At 35.7% G+C, this 15567-nt stretch overlaps 1 protein-coding gene across 2 annotated transcripts; it reads right to left on the reverse strand.

The window, feature by feature from the left end:
• Positions 1-7690: 7690 nt before the first annotated feature.
• On the reverse strand, positions 7691-15344 carry LOC132606653 (uncharacterized mitochondrial protein AtMg00810-like). 2 transcript variants are annotated; one of them, XM_060320238.1, is made up of 3 exons: positions 11531-15344; positions 11227-11407; positions 7691-11146 (listed from the first exon to the last, which is right to left on the reverse strand). In XM_060320238.1, exon 3 carries the CDS (start codon positions 8988-8990, stop codon positions 7818-7820), a length of 1173 nt encoding a protein of 390 aa, XP_060176221.1. In that variant the 5' UTR covers positions 8991-11146; positions 11227-11407; positions 11531-15344; the 3' UTR covers positions 7691-7817. The 2 variants fall into 2 exon arrangements, with proteins under 2 accessions (XP_060176221.1, XP_060176220.1); XM_060320237.1 differs by having other exon boundaries at positions 11227-15344.
• Between the last annotated feature and the right edge of the window lie 223 nt (positions 15345-15567).

The raw sequence follows: 15567 nt of genomic DNA on the forward strand, positions 1-15567 counted from the left end.
CTTCATTAATTTTTAAGTTATTTTCATATCTACGTTTTTTCTACTTTTGATGAAAACTAGTTTGAGTTGAGGCATGGTTGATTGATTGCATCGTGGATTATGATACTCCATTTGAGATCAACTATTTATCGATAATGTTCTTTATAGTTTACGTTGTTTTGTTTATAAATATCCTTATTATGTGTTCATTTTTGTTCCCTCACACTTTTAGCACTTGCATGTTGCATCCCAACCAAATGTCAAAGGCGCAAGCTTCAGCTCCGTTGCTTGAAGAACATCAATATGTAATGACCAAAGGCAAACATAGATGATGCCAAATTACCAATATCTAGATTGCATTTTCATAGTACCAATTTTGCTAGAAAATGACCTTATATCTATGGTAGTACAGGCTTGTGCAACCACTCATACTATGTCAAAGTTGAATCGATGCTGTCTAACTATTGCAACTTTAGATGAAAGGTTACAACATAAAAAAGGGTCCTCTTTCTATGTCGAGGAGTGTACATAAATTGATTTTGGGCTACAAAGTAGGGCCGACCTCTTTAATCTATGAATATCACTTCCCAAATGTAAAGATCCCCTCAACTTCATGTTGTAAATTTTCACCCTTGAACTTTTAGGATTATAGTAACTTCACGTTCATTTTCACCCTTGAACTTTTATAGTAACTTCACCTTTATTTAGGTTCTATAAACCATCCCCCTAAATTGAGGTTAAATGTCAAGCTCTACTCTGGAGTCTGGGGTAGGATATATTGATGCCCACAAAATAAAGGGAGGACGAAGAGCAAAAATAAGCAGCCCAATATATATGAAGTATATGGGCCTACATGACATAACATATCTAGCTCATAAAGCAAAAGACAAACCATGATTCGATTATAGTGAAACCCTCTATTGCTTTCTTCTTCTTATACTCCATTAATAATTTCATTTTACAGTATTCAGTCCCTACTTAGGAAGTCAAATAATTTTTCTTAGGCTGCAATTTGGCTTTCATTTTCTTAAAATAAAATTTAGTTAAAAGATTGTGAGTGTAATCTTTGTTAGCGCGGAAACGATAAAAATACACTAATTAACGTAATTCAGATCGATGTGATCCTAGTCCATAAAGAACGGCCGGCACTTTTATTAATATCAAGGGAGAAAGTAAGTTACAAGATTGAATACTCCTATGTTCTAAGTTCTGTCCTACTTAATAAATCCTAACTAGCATATACTACTAGGTCTAATTCTTTCCTAGAAAGGATCTAACTCTCAATAACACTTGAAAATCAACAAAGAAAAATGTTTCCTTTTCTTTCTTTTCGCTTTTGAGTGGGAATTAGCTTGAATATCTTCTCAACTTTACAGTCTTATATAGTTTCTGAATACATAAGTTTTATATTTTAAAATTAAAAGAATCAATATTCAAATTGAGAGTGTCAATTAAATTGTCTCATCATCAGTACTTTGACCATCGCTCTTTTTTTCAAAAAACAGAGTGAATTGAGTTGTCCACTCTCTTATCAGATAAACAATTGTAGATGGCATGGTTAATGTTTTTCTTTATGCCGTCCCTACTGTTTTCATTTATTTAATTTGCAATCAATAGTAAAGTGTTAGGCCTGGAAGTGACCTAGTGTATTATAACGTTATTCCTATCCTAAACGAGGATAGATAACAGATAACTTCTAGTGATCACTTATCTAATCAAGAACTTCTTATAATTAAAATACTAGCAACATTTTATTCGTCTTATAGAGAAGAGAAAAATCTAGTTATTTGGCTAGTTTAATTAAGTGACAATTCCAGTTAATTCTTGTGTCTTTATCCAACATTTATCAAACACAAAAATGTGTTGGATACTTGTCGGAGCCAGCTTTAATCCGTTTATTAACTGCATTGATGAATTTTTTCTTCAAGCTATTTGAACGGATAAAAATTTATTAGCATAGGAAGTTTACAGTAAACAAATGTATGCACGATATGTGCTAGAACATACACAAATATTACTCAACAATGATCAATTAATGTATATTTTCACTTTATTATACCATTATAAATTGTATTGATTTGGTATAAACACCCCGCACGAATACGTATTTACCATTGAACATAATGAATTTAGAAAAGCTTTAAGCTCTTGTTTCTTTAACATTTGGATAATGAAGAGAATATAACACATCGGTGACGGACGAGAATCCTGGACTCCTTATAAGGTTTGGGTAATCCTCCTCCCTTTGAGCTAGTTTTTGGTGGTGTGAGCTAGGCTCAATGCCTAATTTGACATGGTATTAGAGTCAGGCCCAATCCCATGTGGGCCCCCGAAAAAAAAAGGACGGAATGCCTCCGGACCAATTGACCGGTCCATGGGGTGAAAATTAAATGCCCCCGGTCAATGAATGTGCACGCTCCAGACCGGACAATGAAAAAAAAGAATGTCCGGTTCTGGGGCAACCCTGGGCTCCTTATAACATTAACTCGAACTTGAAGTTGAAAAAAGTATAGAAATTGATTAAGAACATCATTTATTTTAATCAATAGTTAATTATACCTATATACGCTAAACTTTAATTATGTTGAGTATGTGACTTTCAGTACGTTTGACAGCATACCTGAATTTATATGTTTTTAAGTATCAAGAGTTGAAAAGGATATTTAAATTTTCAACTGAATTTATAAATAAGAATTGTGTGTTAGGCCAACAACAACAACAACAACAACAAAATCCAGTAATTCCATAAGTGGGGTCTGAAAAGGGTACGATGTACGTAGCCTTATCCATGATTAGAGAGACTGTTTTCGATTGACCTCGGCTATCCTTCTCCTTTATCCGGGCTTGGAAAATGTTAATGAGCTCACACAGACGAAGTTAATTATGTAGTAGGATAAATGTTGAAATTAGAAATAAACAATGAATTTAATCTTACCATGTTATGTTTATATTTTCCTTTGAAGAGATCAACATCCGGGAGCAGGAATCACAACAATACTTCAAAATATTTAATGTTGGGTACATATTCTTTGGGAAAAGGAAATGATTAGCTAGGTAGAATGCCGGGGAGAAGATCACCAAGGAAGAATTAATTATCAGTACCAACTATATATGTCAATTCTTCATCCTCATATTATGCAACTGAAGTTCCCAATATGGTTGGACACAAATACCGAAAATTGAAAAATCGGACCGAACCGACCCGAACTTCAAAAAACTGAAATCGAAAGAACCGAACCGAACTAATTTGGTTCAGTGTTCGGTGTCCACCTTCAAAAAACTGAAACCGAAATAGCCGAACCGAAGTTTGAAAAAACCGAACTAAAGAACCGAACACCCACTGAAATTTAATACATTACCCAAAAAAAATTAAAATAGTTCAGGCCCATTAAGTTTAAGCACAAAAAAAATCCAATTGTAACAAGTCCTCTTTTGCTTTTGTATCCCTAATTTTCCACTTCAGTTGAGAAAATCAAATATCCTTAACAAAGGAAGGTGACTAGGATGTGTTTTTAGGATTAATGTATGTCCTTTATGTGTTTTCTTAGTTATTCTTACTGTATGTATATATCACCTAGTAATCCTATATCATGGTTAGGGTTTTCTGTTCTTGTGTATCCTATTTGTTTGATTGTGATTTCAATTTATCAGTTTTATGTTTTATTGCTTTTGAGAATATGAATTAGTGTAAATGGAATCGCTTTTAATATCATATAAAAAAAAACCGAATTGAAAAAATTGAAACCGAACTTCAAAAAACCGAAACCGAAAGAACCGAACCGAACTAGTTTGGTTCGGTGTTCGGTGTCCACCTTCAAAAAACCGAAACCGAAATAGCCGAATCGAAGTTTGATAAAACCGAACCGAAGAACCAAACGCCCACCCCTAGTTCCCAACCCCCTTTGCCCAAGTGGTAACTTTTAAGATGATTGAGTGGCCATATCATATAGACCTCAAACTGTGGGCATTAAACTAGTGCTGAACATTATTATGTATCCTTTATATCTTGATTGCTTTGCTTGGAAGTTGATCCTATATATATATATATATATATATATATATATTAAGAAGATTGAGTGGCCATACCATATAGACCTCAAACTGTGGGCATTAAACTAGTGCTGAACATTATAATATATCCTTTATATCTTGATTGCTTTGCTTGGAAGTTGATCCTATATATATATATATTTGCTCCCTAGTATTGATTCGGGCGCATCTATAATTTTCCTAATAGTTTCATGGATGGAACAAAATTCAAAATTCTGAAAGATTAATACTCCCTCCATTTAAGTTTCTGGCATACTTCACTTTTTAATTTATCCCAAAAAAATACTCTATCATATTTCTTATCATGTAAGCTTGAGCTATACCTTATAAAACTTTTCATTTTCAACTCCATTCCGGTGTGGATTCGCTTAAGGTATCATTGTGCACCTTATCTTCAACTTGTCGGCCTAGAAGCCTGCTAGTCCTATTTGACCACTCTCATTAGCCCGCCCTTTTAGCCCGCCTTTTCTCAGGGGCATCCCATTACCCTTAATTAATGAAATGATTTGTCTAATCATGCAAATGTCTATATTTTGTTTTAGACAATAAGTTTCAAACTCTTTCGTTCTTGAAATTCGTGCTAAGTCACACACTTCACTGTAACATAACCTAAGATAGACGGATTATTACATTTGGAGAGTAAGATATAAAATTATATTACGTGAAGGATTTATTATATTCACAAATGTTGTGTTTGTGTCTTACTTGAGCTGAAAGTTTATCAGAAAAAACTTCTCTATCGGCACAAGGTAGAGATAAGGTCTGCGTACGCACTATCCTCTCCAAACCCTACTTATGAGATTAGCTAGTATGTTGTTATTAATATAAATTATAATACATTATAACAAGTTATTTACAATTTATTCTAAATTATCGATCAATGCTTATTAAATAAAATTACACGTAATTACCTCTCAGATTGACTTAATAGTACATTACATAGAACTTAAACTCAGGTACTCTAATGGTATTCTTGTGACATCCTGTCTGCTGAAATACGGGACCTTACTTGTAGTGCTACTGGCTACTTTCTAGAATATTACTTTATTGTTCGAAGTGTGAGTCTCTCTTGGTTTCTTTTCTTTTCAGTATTAAAAACGCCATTGTAGACTCCAAGTCTGTAATATTTTTCATATATACCAATGTGACACCGCAACACACATGACGACTCTGAAGTTTGAAATGCGTGGTACATAAAAACCGACGGTCATATATAAATATTAACACGAATTAACTACTTATAGTTAATATATATATATATATATATATAACTATATAACTATAATAATATAGCTGTATATTGTTTGCTTTGAATATCAATTCCAAGATCAACGAAATTGATTTTTAAAACCAAAGAAGAAAGACAAGAAAGAAATTATTCTTGTTGTCAAGTCAAAGATGATTGATGATAGTTGTAGAATCCTTGCAACTGACTTTCTCCCTCCCCTCCTATCTTTCTTTCACTTGCAGCTCACTCCTTTGAATTTGGACAAGTATTATAAAACTTAAAATATTAAAAAAGAATATAATTGTGTTCAAAGAAAGAGAGAGACACAACAATATGACACTACCTGCACGGGCTGCACATAATATTTAAAGTAGTAATAGTTTACTAGTTTTAGTAGGATAAATTACAAGTCTACTAAAAGTGCATCATCGCATTAATCATCAGCCATGATATTCATTGAAGTAATAAAAAGAAGAAGAAGAAACTCTTCAATGTGAAAATATACCTCAATCTGTATCTTGGAACGAGTCGAATAATCTTTAACGAGTTTTGAACTTTGACAAAACAATGGCCCTTTAGTTGGCCAAAACTGATGTAACACGAAAAATTCGACCCCAAATAGAACTATGTTTTGTAATATATTATGCACTATACTATATTAATGGCGTTTCTATTCAACAGTTTGACCCGACCCCGGAATGAATTATAAATTATGGAGTTCTTAATGCTTTCTGAGGGAGGTATCAATTGGACATTGTTCTTTCTCGTCAAAGGTTTCGTTTTCAAGCAATAATATTCGGGAAAAGACAAATACCCATTATACTATAGTTTGGCTCTAGGGTTATTTTAGGGAAATAAAAAATGGGGAGGATGATAACCTACGACCTTCATGTAGTAAGTTGGTTAGCAAGACCCTATATATGTGTGTGGGGAAAAAATTGTTTCTCCGTTATACCCAATTTTTATCAAATAAAGACAATAAGGTAAGTGTTTCTTTTTTTTATTAAAGTTAAATTCAGTGGCCGTGAAAAATAGTAGAAATAGATGATTCAGGAGCCACAAACTAAAGGTTTTAAAAGGAAAAAAAACAAAATTACCCCCCCCCCCCCCCCAAAAAAAATTTTTGGCTAGACTGTTTTTTTTTTTTCTAGACATGACTTCTCCTGGTGAGATTGAGAGGTAGGCCGAATATATTGACAATCCCTTAAATTTGTTGCTAAATTTTATATTGATATTTGAACTATGATCTGTTTCAATTGAACACCTGAATATATGTTTACTTATCTACGTAATATGCATTTGAGAAGACGAATATAAACAATTCTAAAATTTGTGCCGGAAGTGTCTAATATGAGCACTTTATCATGTGTTAGGTGCTTAATTGGTCAAACTTGGGATGTCAAAATAAAATTTATTAACAAACTTAAGAGGCTGATGATAGTCCGCCATTGATCTAATTAATAGATCGAAGTCTCGGACAAAAATTAAAGAATATTATCTTCAGATGTAGTTTTACGATTTTAAGGCACATAAGATACAACAAATAGTGGAGCACTATTTTGTGGCAATAGATGCTATTTTTTTACATGTGTTATTAATTGCCATCAATTATATATCCACTATATATGTTGTATTGGTATGTATGCGTGTGCCGTGTTTAATTTTAGTAGGATAAATTACAAGTCTACAACGTGCATCATTGCATCAATATCAACCATGATATTGCTGTAAAAAATGAGATTCGATATGAAAATGGCTAAAACTGTTTCCATCAGTGAGTTGTAATCATTAACCATCAACAGATATTGAACCTGGACCAAAAATGGTCCTTTTATTTGTTCCAAGTTATTGGTCAAAATAGATTTAACACAAAAGTTCGTCCCCAAATAAGAACTATGTTTTATACTAGTATTTCTTTTAATGTCGTTAGCGGCATGTTTCTATTTAAAGTATGGAGTTGTGAAACTGAAACCTTACTAAGGGTCACGGGAGGTATGAATTGGACCTTGTTCTTTAATTTCTCCTAACAGAAGTTTCATTTTCAAGCAATAAATAAAATTTTAAGAAATATAGAGAAACGTTCTTGATTATATCTGATTATATTGAAGACTTCTATTTGCGTTTTTTTTATTGAGTTAGCTATATAGGATTTAAATTCGTAATTTTCAGGACTTACACGTTTATTTTATAACTCAAACACATTTTTTGAAATAATAATAATCATGTGATTTTTGAAAATAAATTGTACTCATTATGATAGGATACATGCGCAAAGCGCGTACGCTGCTAAAACTAATTAGATTTGAATATATAGAGTAGAAGTTTTTTTTTATCGTTATTATTTAATTCATCCACTTCCAAGAGTGGATGCCTTTTCATTTATGAAATTGAAAGTACAGAGCAGTGGAAAATGTAGGAAATCAATCCGTGATTTGTATTGATGTATGAAAGTCATTATATACAAAGTAGGTATCTCACTATCAGAATGATACTCGGCTAAATTATAGGACCTAATTACTATACATAAGGAAGAGAATATTTACAATATTTACATAGTCTATCACACCCCCGCAGTCGAAGCGGGAGGTTGTCGTACGCTTAGACTGTCCCTGAAATCATCAAAAAGCACGTGCGGAAGACCTTTAGTGAAGATATCTGCGATCTGGTAACGGGACGGGACGTGAAGAACACGAACTTCTTCACGGGCAACTTTCTCACGTACGAAATGTATGTCCATCTCAATATGTTTAGTGTGTTGGTGCTGAACTGGATTACCTGATAGGTATATGGCACTAACATTATCACAATAAACCAATGTAGTTGTCCGGATGGGACAACAGAGCTCCAAAAGAAGGTTGCGAAGCCAACAGGACTCAGAGACGACATTAGCGACGCCACGGTATTCGGCCTCGGCACTCGACTTAGACATAGTAGGTTGCCGTTTGGATGACCATGAGAGGAGATTATCGCCAAGGAAGACACAGTAACCTGATGTGGATCGGCGAGTGTCTGGAAAACCACCCCAATCTGCATCTGTATAAGAAACAAGAGAGGCAATGGAGGATTTGTACAGATGGAGACCAAACTCAATAGTACCTTGAATGTATCGGACTATGCGTTTAAGAGCATGCATATGTGCAACCTTTGGATCATGCATGTGAAGGCATACTTGTTGAACCGCATAGGAGATGTCTGGTCTTGTGAATGTAAGGTATTGCAACGCGCCGACCAACTTACGATATTGGGTGGGATCATCGCAAGGAGGCCCGGCCGTGGCACCAAGTTTGGCTTTGGTGTCGACCGGTGTCTGACTTGGCTTACAGGCAGTTATGCCCGCACGCTCTATAATATCTGCTGCATAATTTTTCTGAGAGAGAAACATGCCGTGTGAAGTCCGGGTAACAACGATACCCAGAAAATAGCTTAGAGGGCTCAAATCCTTCATAGCAAATTCGGCACTAAGCAGAGACATGATAGATTTTCTGAGAGCATCTGAGGAAGCTGTGAGAATAATATCATCAACATATAGCAGAATGTAAGCAATATCAGAACCTCGACAATAAATAAAGAGAAAGTGATCAGATCGGCTATGTGAAAAACCAATAATGGAGACATAGTCTGCAAAGCGTTGGAACCATGCACGGGGATCTTGCTTAAGTCCGTACAACGATTTCTTCAAGAAACAGACATGATGTGGATGCTTTGGATCCTTAAACCCAATAGGCTGATGCATATAAACAGTCTCATTAAGATTACCGTGTAGGAAAGCATTCTTGACGTCCAACTGATGAATGGGCCAAGAGTGTGCAAGTGCAATGCTCAAGACAGCGCGAATAGTAGCCGATTTGACAACCGGACTGAAAATCTCATCGCAGTCAACTCCAACCTATTGAGACCTGCCATCACAGACAAAACGGGCTTTGTGCCTCTCAAAAGAACCATCAGATTTCTTTTTATGACGAAAAATCCACATAGAACGAATAAGATTCACATCAGTGGGACGTGGAACCAACTCCCACGTCTTATTACTAATTAGAGCATTATATTCATCAACCATGGCAGCTTTCCAATTTTGGTCATTTAGAGCACTGACAGGATTTCGTGGAATATGCGAGATGGAGGGAGTGTTAGAAGTATTTAAGTTGAACGGTTGTTTGGGCTTAAAAATCCTATGTTGGCTTCTAGTGACCATGCGGGTGGGCTGCTGGGCAGTCACGGGTGGGGCAGTGGGGGGTAGGGGCTGTGGGGCAGTGACCGTGGGGTTGGACTGCTGGGCAGTGGGGGGAGAGGGCTGCTGGGCAGTCCGGGTGAAGCAGCGGGGGGGAGGGGCTGCTCAGCAGTGGGGGGAGGGGCTGGACTGAGGGAACGACGGGTGGAGAAGGCCGTGACAGAAAATGCAGGGTATATGGAGAAATCCCATGGTCCAAAAAATCATAAGAAGTTGGGGTTGGTGAGTGCAATGGTGTCAGTTGGTGGTATGATGTGTTCAAGTATGGAGTGGACGCGGGCTAGAACTTTGAATAGTGTCGCCCATTTGTGATAATTGTCGGTTTCCATGTCTAGAGTGATTGGGATTAAAGATTTCACATTCGTGACGGTTAAAGCAGAATGGAAATGTTTGTTGTCAGCCATTGAAGAGAGAAGAGAGAGGAGGAAGGGGTGGCGGCTACGGCTAGGGTTAGGAGAGAAGAGGGAGGTGGACGGCTAGGGTTTAGGAAGCTAGGGATTTTAGGAGAAACCTAGTCTGATACCATGTAGGAAATCAATCCGTGATTTGTATTGATGTATGAAAGTCATTATATACAAAGTAGGTATCTCACTATCAGAATGATACTCGGCTAAATTATAGGACCTAATTACTATACATAAGGAAGAGAATATTTACAATATTTACATAGCTATCAGAAAATAACTCCCAACACCTATTTAGACTGGAACATGCTCCAATCTATGGGAAAATTGATTTCTAGCAAGCTCTCAAAAAATTTGGGAAATCCCTACACTTCACAGCTATAGCTAACCTCAAGGAACATCAAAGGTGTAGGTTCTATACATGCTTCTATTCACGGTGAAAGAATTCATTACAGGTTTGATCCTAATTAAAGGAAGGTAGGTTCAATCTATCCATACAAATCTCTCCTCTTACTTCCTTAGGAAGAAGCTGGTGTTGATGGATCCATATAAGCTCATTGCAATTCATGCCCCAGATCGCTAATTTGTCTGTAACTTTGTTGCCTTCCCTGATGCATGTTTTATCTTCTATTCTTCCAACTACTCCAACATTCTCTTTATGTTGTTGGTTATGTCCCAAATGTTCCATGGTGATTTTGATGTATTGACTAATAGTTTTGAATCCACCTCAATCTCTATTCTTCTGAAACCATTACCCAGACACCACTCTATGCCAATTTGTAAGGCCATTTATTTTGCTACATTGTTAGTGTTATTGCCAAAAGATTTTTCATAGGCTGCAATCAACCAACCTTAATTATCTTTGGTTAAACCCCCTCCACCATTGGGGCCAGGGTTTCCGTTGGCACAACCATCAATGTTTAACTTAACAAAACTAGAATTAGGTTTGTTCCTTTTGACAGAGGTATGGATCATATAATTACATGCCTGATATAGTAACCCATACAGGTCCTCCCCTTTTATAAAAGGGTTGATCATGTTCAATTGCTTGCGAGACACTATGACAGCTTGCAGGTTAATGTTGTACTTGATTGTAGCTTACCTCATCTTGATATTCTCAAATCTGGATTTGCATATTGATTTTCAATTTTTCCATATAATGATTCTTGGCATGATTTGCAGCAGGAAACTCTGTAAAGGGTTGTTTCCTCTTGACATCCACCATGAAGTAATTTGATGCCTCAAACAACTATGAACCTGCAAAACACCAAAAATTTTGTTATAAAGTTTCCAAATATTTTGGGCAACCATACCTTTATAGAACAAACTTTCTTCACCTTCTTGCTCATATCTAATGTAGCATGAACATCTTAAAGGTAGGTGAACCTTGAACTTAATTGATGACATTAGTGTCTACAACCACTTTGTGCGTGAGAAATTTCCATAGAAGGAAATTTTGAAAGGTAGTTTCTTGTGCCAAGTCAACCTGTCAACTAGTGAAGTACTTCTCCTCTGCATCTGAAAATATCCCAAGCTGATTTACATGAGAAATTTTCATCATTGTTATCAATCCTTGTCATTAGGAAGATATTGCTTTATCTTGATCATATTCCAGCCACTAGTATTCATGTAATCAGATACCTTTGTTTTGAGAGAAGTTGAGACATTTCCAAACTGACTGAGCTTCCCCAATCCTGTCCAGTTATCCCACCAAAAGTTATAGTTTCCTTTGTTGATTAACCATAAGATGTGATGATCGACCTGATCTCTGATCTTCATCATTCTTCTCCAATTGTGAGAATGTTTGTAACTCCATTTTCTAGCCATGTCATGGATTCTTTTTGAATATTTGAGTATTTGACCTTCATGAACTGACTCCAGGTACTATCTCTAGTTCTGAATTGCCACCATAAGTTGGCACCCATACGCTCTGAAATATCATGTATGGACCTGATCCCTATTCCACCCTCTTCACATGGATAACAAAATTATCCAAGCAGCCCAATGATACTTTTATTTTCCATTATTGCTCTCCCAAAGGAAATTAGCAAACATTCCTTCCATTTGCTTCAGAATTATTTTTGGTGGTTGACAAATAGAAAGGAGATGAGCTGGTACTGCATTTAGAATATGTTTCACCAAAATAATTTTTCCTCTTAAAGACAGTTGATTGCTTTCCCATGAGCCAATCTTTTGAAGGATTTTGGTTGCCATAGCTGTAAAGAATCCTATCTTCTTCCTTCTTGCAAACAAAGGGCACCCAAGATAAGTAATTGAGAAATTTTCTTTCCTTACCTGAAGTATGTCTGCCACAATTTTTATTCTCTTTTGAGAGATTATATCATCCATTATGAAGCAACTCTTGCTTCTATTGATTAGTTGTCCAGAACTTTTTTCATAATTTGTCAAACATTTTGTGATAAGCTTCAAAGTTTTGGTTTTTCCTGTGCAAAAAATAATCAGGTCATCAACATAAGCAAGATGATTTATCCTAGGTCCATTAGAATCCATAGTGAAAAATGAAATTTAGAATTATTAAATAAATTATTTAGTAATGAAGACAAACATTCAAAAGCTATTATAAAAAAAGAAGGTAATATAGGATCTCCCTATTTGAATCCTCTTTTTGATTTAAAGAAGCCATGTCTTTTTCCATTAATGATGACAATATACCACATATTAGACATCAAGTTCCTAATTAGGTGTATCCAGCTTTCATTAAAGCTCATCTTCCTCATAACTGTGTAGATGAAATGCCAAGATATTCTATCACATGCTTTATTCATATCTATCTTGAAAAGTGCATTGCCCCCTTTGTTGGTAGGTTTGATCTCATGAATGATCTCTTGAGCAAGTAGGATATTCTCTCCAATAGCTCTGCCTACAATAAAACCACTCTGATTAGAAGAAATAACTTTAGGAAGTAAAGTAGCTAACCTCGAATTCAGCAGTTTAGACACTATCTTCTGTGTAACATTACTAAGGCTGATAGGCCTGAATTCAGAAAAAGATTGAAGGGCATCCACTTTAGGTATTAACATCAAGCAAGTGTCAGTATACTATCTAGTGAGTTGTTCTCCAGTGAAGACTTCCAGGACCATTTTATTGATATCATCACCAATGATCTTCTAGGTCTTTGGAAAAAAAAAAAAGACCACTAAATCCATCTGGCTCAGCTGCACTGTTTGGGTTGATGTCAAAAACAGCTCTTTGAATTTCTTCCTCATTTGGACTATTCAGGAGCAATTGATTGTCCCTTTCTGTTATAATTTTTGTAATATGCTCCATAATGCTTAAATCAATACATTGGCCAACTTATGAGAATAAATTCTTACAGAATTTCACAGCAACTTCTCCAGTTTCTTCACTTCCTTCTATCCATTGATCGTTTTCAAGGATTCTGTGTATTTATAGGTATTTCCTTCTGCCTCTCATTATGAAATGGAAGTATTTGATATTCTCATCTCCCTCAAGATTCCACTTGAGGTTTTCTTTTTGTCTCCAGAAATTGTCTACATGTTTGTGATGCTTGATAAGCTCAGCTTTAGCTTTGTCCATCCTCCTGATCCAAACTTCCCAAGTAAACTTGCTCAAGATTATTGGCCTTCTCTTTTAGCATCTGGGTAATTTCAAAAATATTGCCAAGCTTATTTTTAGACCAGTTGTTGAGAGCTTTGCTAGTGTTTTTGAGTTTTTGTTGGACTTCCCAAAAAATGTTGCCATTGGTATGTGAATGCCGGTTGTTTTTTACAACCTCCTGAAAACCTTCACAACCCTCCCCCAAAAGTTCAAGAATTTGAAGTACTTGATATGATTTTCCTAGGGATTTTCACAAGTTATAAGAAGAGAACAATGATCTGAGCCAACTCTTGGTAGATGTTGCAACTTAGTGATAGGGAATATCTCATCTAATTCCTCATTTTGAGTCATTCTATCAAGCCTTTACCAGATAATTTGTTGTTCCTTTCTCTCATTACACCAAGTAAAACTCTGCCCTGTATAGCCACTATTTTTGAGGCCACAATCATTGAGACACTCCATAAATGATATGTTTTTACTTAATTTATGAGGATTTCCCACAACTTTCTCCTCAGCTACAAGTATGGTGTTGAAATCCCCTGTGACCACCCAAGGTTCATTGATAGTGGTTGCAAATATTCTCATGTACCCCCATAAGTCTTCCCTGCCAGCACTAGAAGATTAACATACACCACGAAAGTATAGAAAACCTTATCATTCTGACAAATCTTACAGGTAACCATTTGGTCTTCACTTGAATGCATGGAGCAATTCAAAGTGTGATTCCAAAAAATCCAAATTTTGTTACTACAATTAGAGAATCCTTCCTGCATAGCAGGCTCTTTTTTGTAGTCATCAATTTTTTCTTCCCTACTGAATGGTTCTTGAATAGCTATAAGGGGAATTTTATGCCTTGCAATAAAAAAATATAGTCTCTCAGTGGAGGCTTGGGACCTCATGCCCTGATATTTCAGTTGAGCAACTTAATCATTAGGACAGGATGTTGAGGGGTTCTGTAATTTCAATCCTTGTTTTCTTGTAATTGGAGAATCTCTGCACACCACTTCTCTCTTTTTCCTCTGACCATTTATGGGGAATTTGATTTCTTTTTTAATAGAAACCTGCTTCTCTTATGCTTTTGATCTCTGCTCTTGTTCACTGTCCTTTTCCTTATGTTCATCTTCTTCACTTTCTTCATATTCCGATGATTCATCAGAGGTGTTTTCTTCTTCAGTGGATGATCTATCAGCCAATTAGCTTATTTTTTCCAAATCACCTTCATTGCAAGTATTCCCGATTCTCTTCTTTGTTCAGTATTATCTTTGTTGTTACAAGCAATAGCAATAGCAACTTCCTCCATGAGTTCATCAAAAGTACTTTGTGTAATAATAGCGTTAGTAGCTATATTGTTGGCATTTTTATCCATTTTTCTACTTGCACTATCATTATTCTTTCCTGATTTCTGCTTGAATTTTTTGTTTCCTGATTCTTTCCATTCCCCTCCAAATAGTTCAACTTGTAGCTCATTATGATCTTTAATCTCTATAACTTTTCTGCCAATAGCCTCCATTTTTTTTTATGAAGTTTTAAATTCTCTACTATATCTCGCTCTTTGTGAATTTGATCCTCAGCATTTACATCATTCAGTAAAGGTAATTCTTGACTTTATAATATTTTTCCTTTACTGCCTTCTGGATCATTGTTAATTTGCTTGGTTTTCACCACTGTATCCTTGGTATTATTGGTAGAAACATCATTGTTCCCTACTTGAGTGTTCTCCTTGTTCTTTTGTTGATATCTCTTACCACATGTTTATTCCTTCCTCTATCATTAGTGCCCTGTTTCTCAGGTTTTTCTATCACCTTTTCAGGTTTGTTTATAATTTTTTCGGGTGGATTGGTATGTTGTCTGATTCTTTCTGCCTCCTTTTTCTCATTCTCCCTTATCTTTTGCAGAACTCTACAATCCATTATAGCATGACCCAATTTCCTACAATGTTTGCAATATTTGGGTATATTCTCATATTCAATCTTTTGGGCATACCCTTTTAAAGAAGAATTTTCTCATCCTCAGTTCCAACCTACACACTATGAATACTTGAATAGGAGGTTTCATTAAGTCTATCTCCCTCTTACCTTAGCCATACTTGGCCGATTCAT

Source organism: Lycium barbarum, chromosome 8 (genome assembly GCF_019175385.1).
Source record: "Lycium barbarum isolate Lr01 chromosome 8, ASM1917538v2, whole genome shotgun sequence".
Classification (NCBI taxonomy): Eukaryota; Viridiplantae; Streptophyta; class Magnoliopsida; order Solanales; family Solanaceae; genus Lycium; species Lycium barbarum.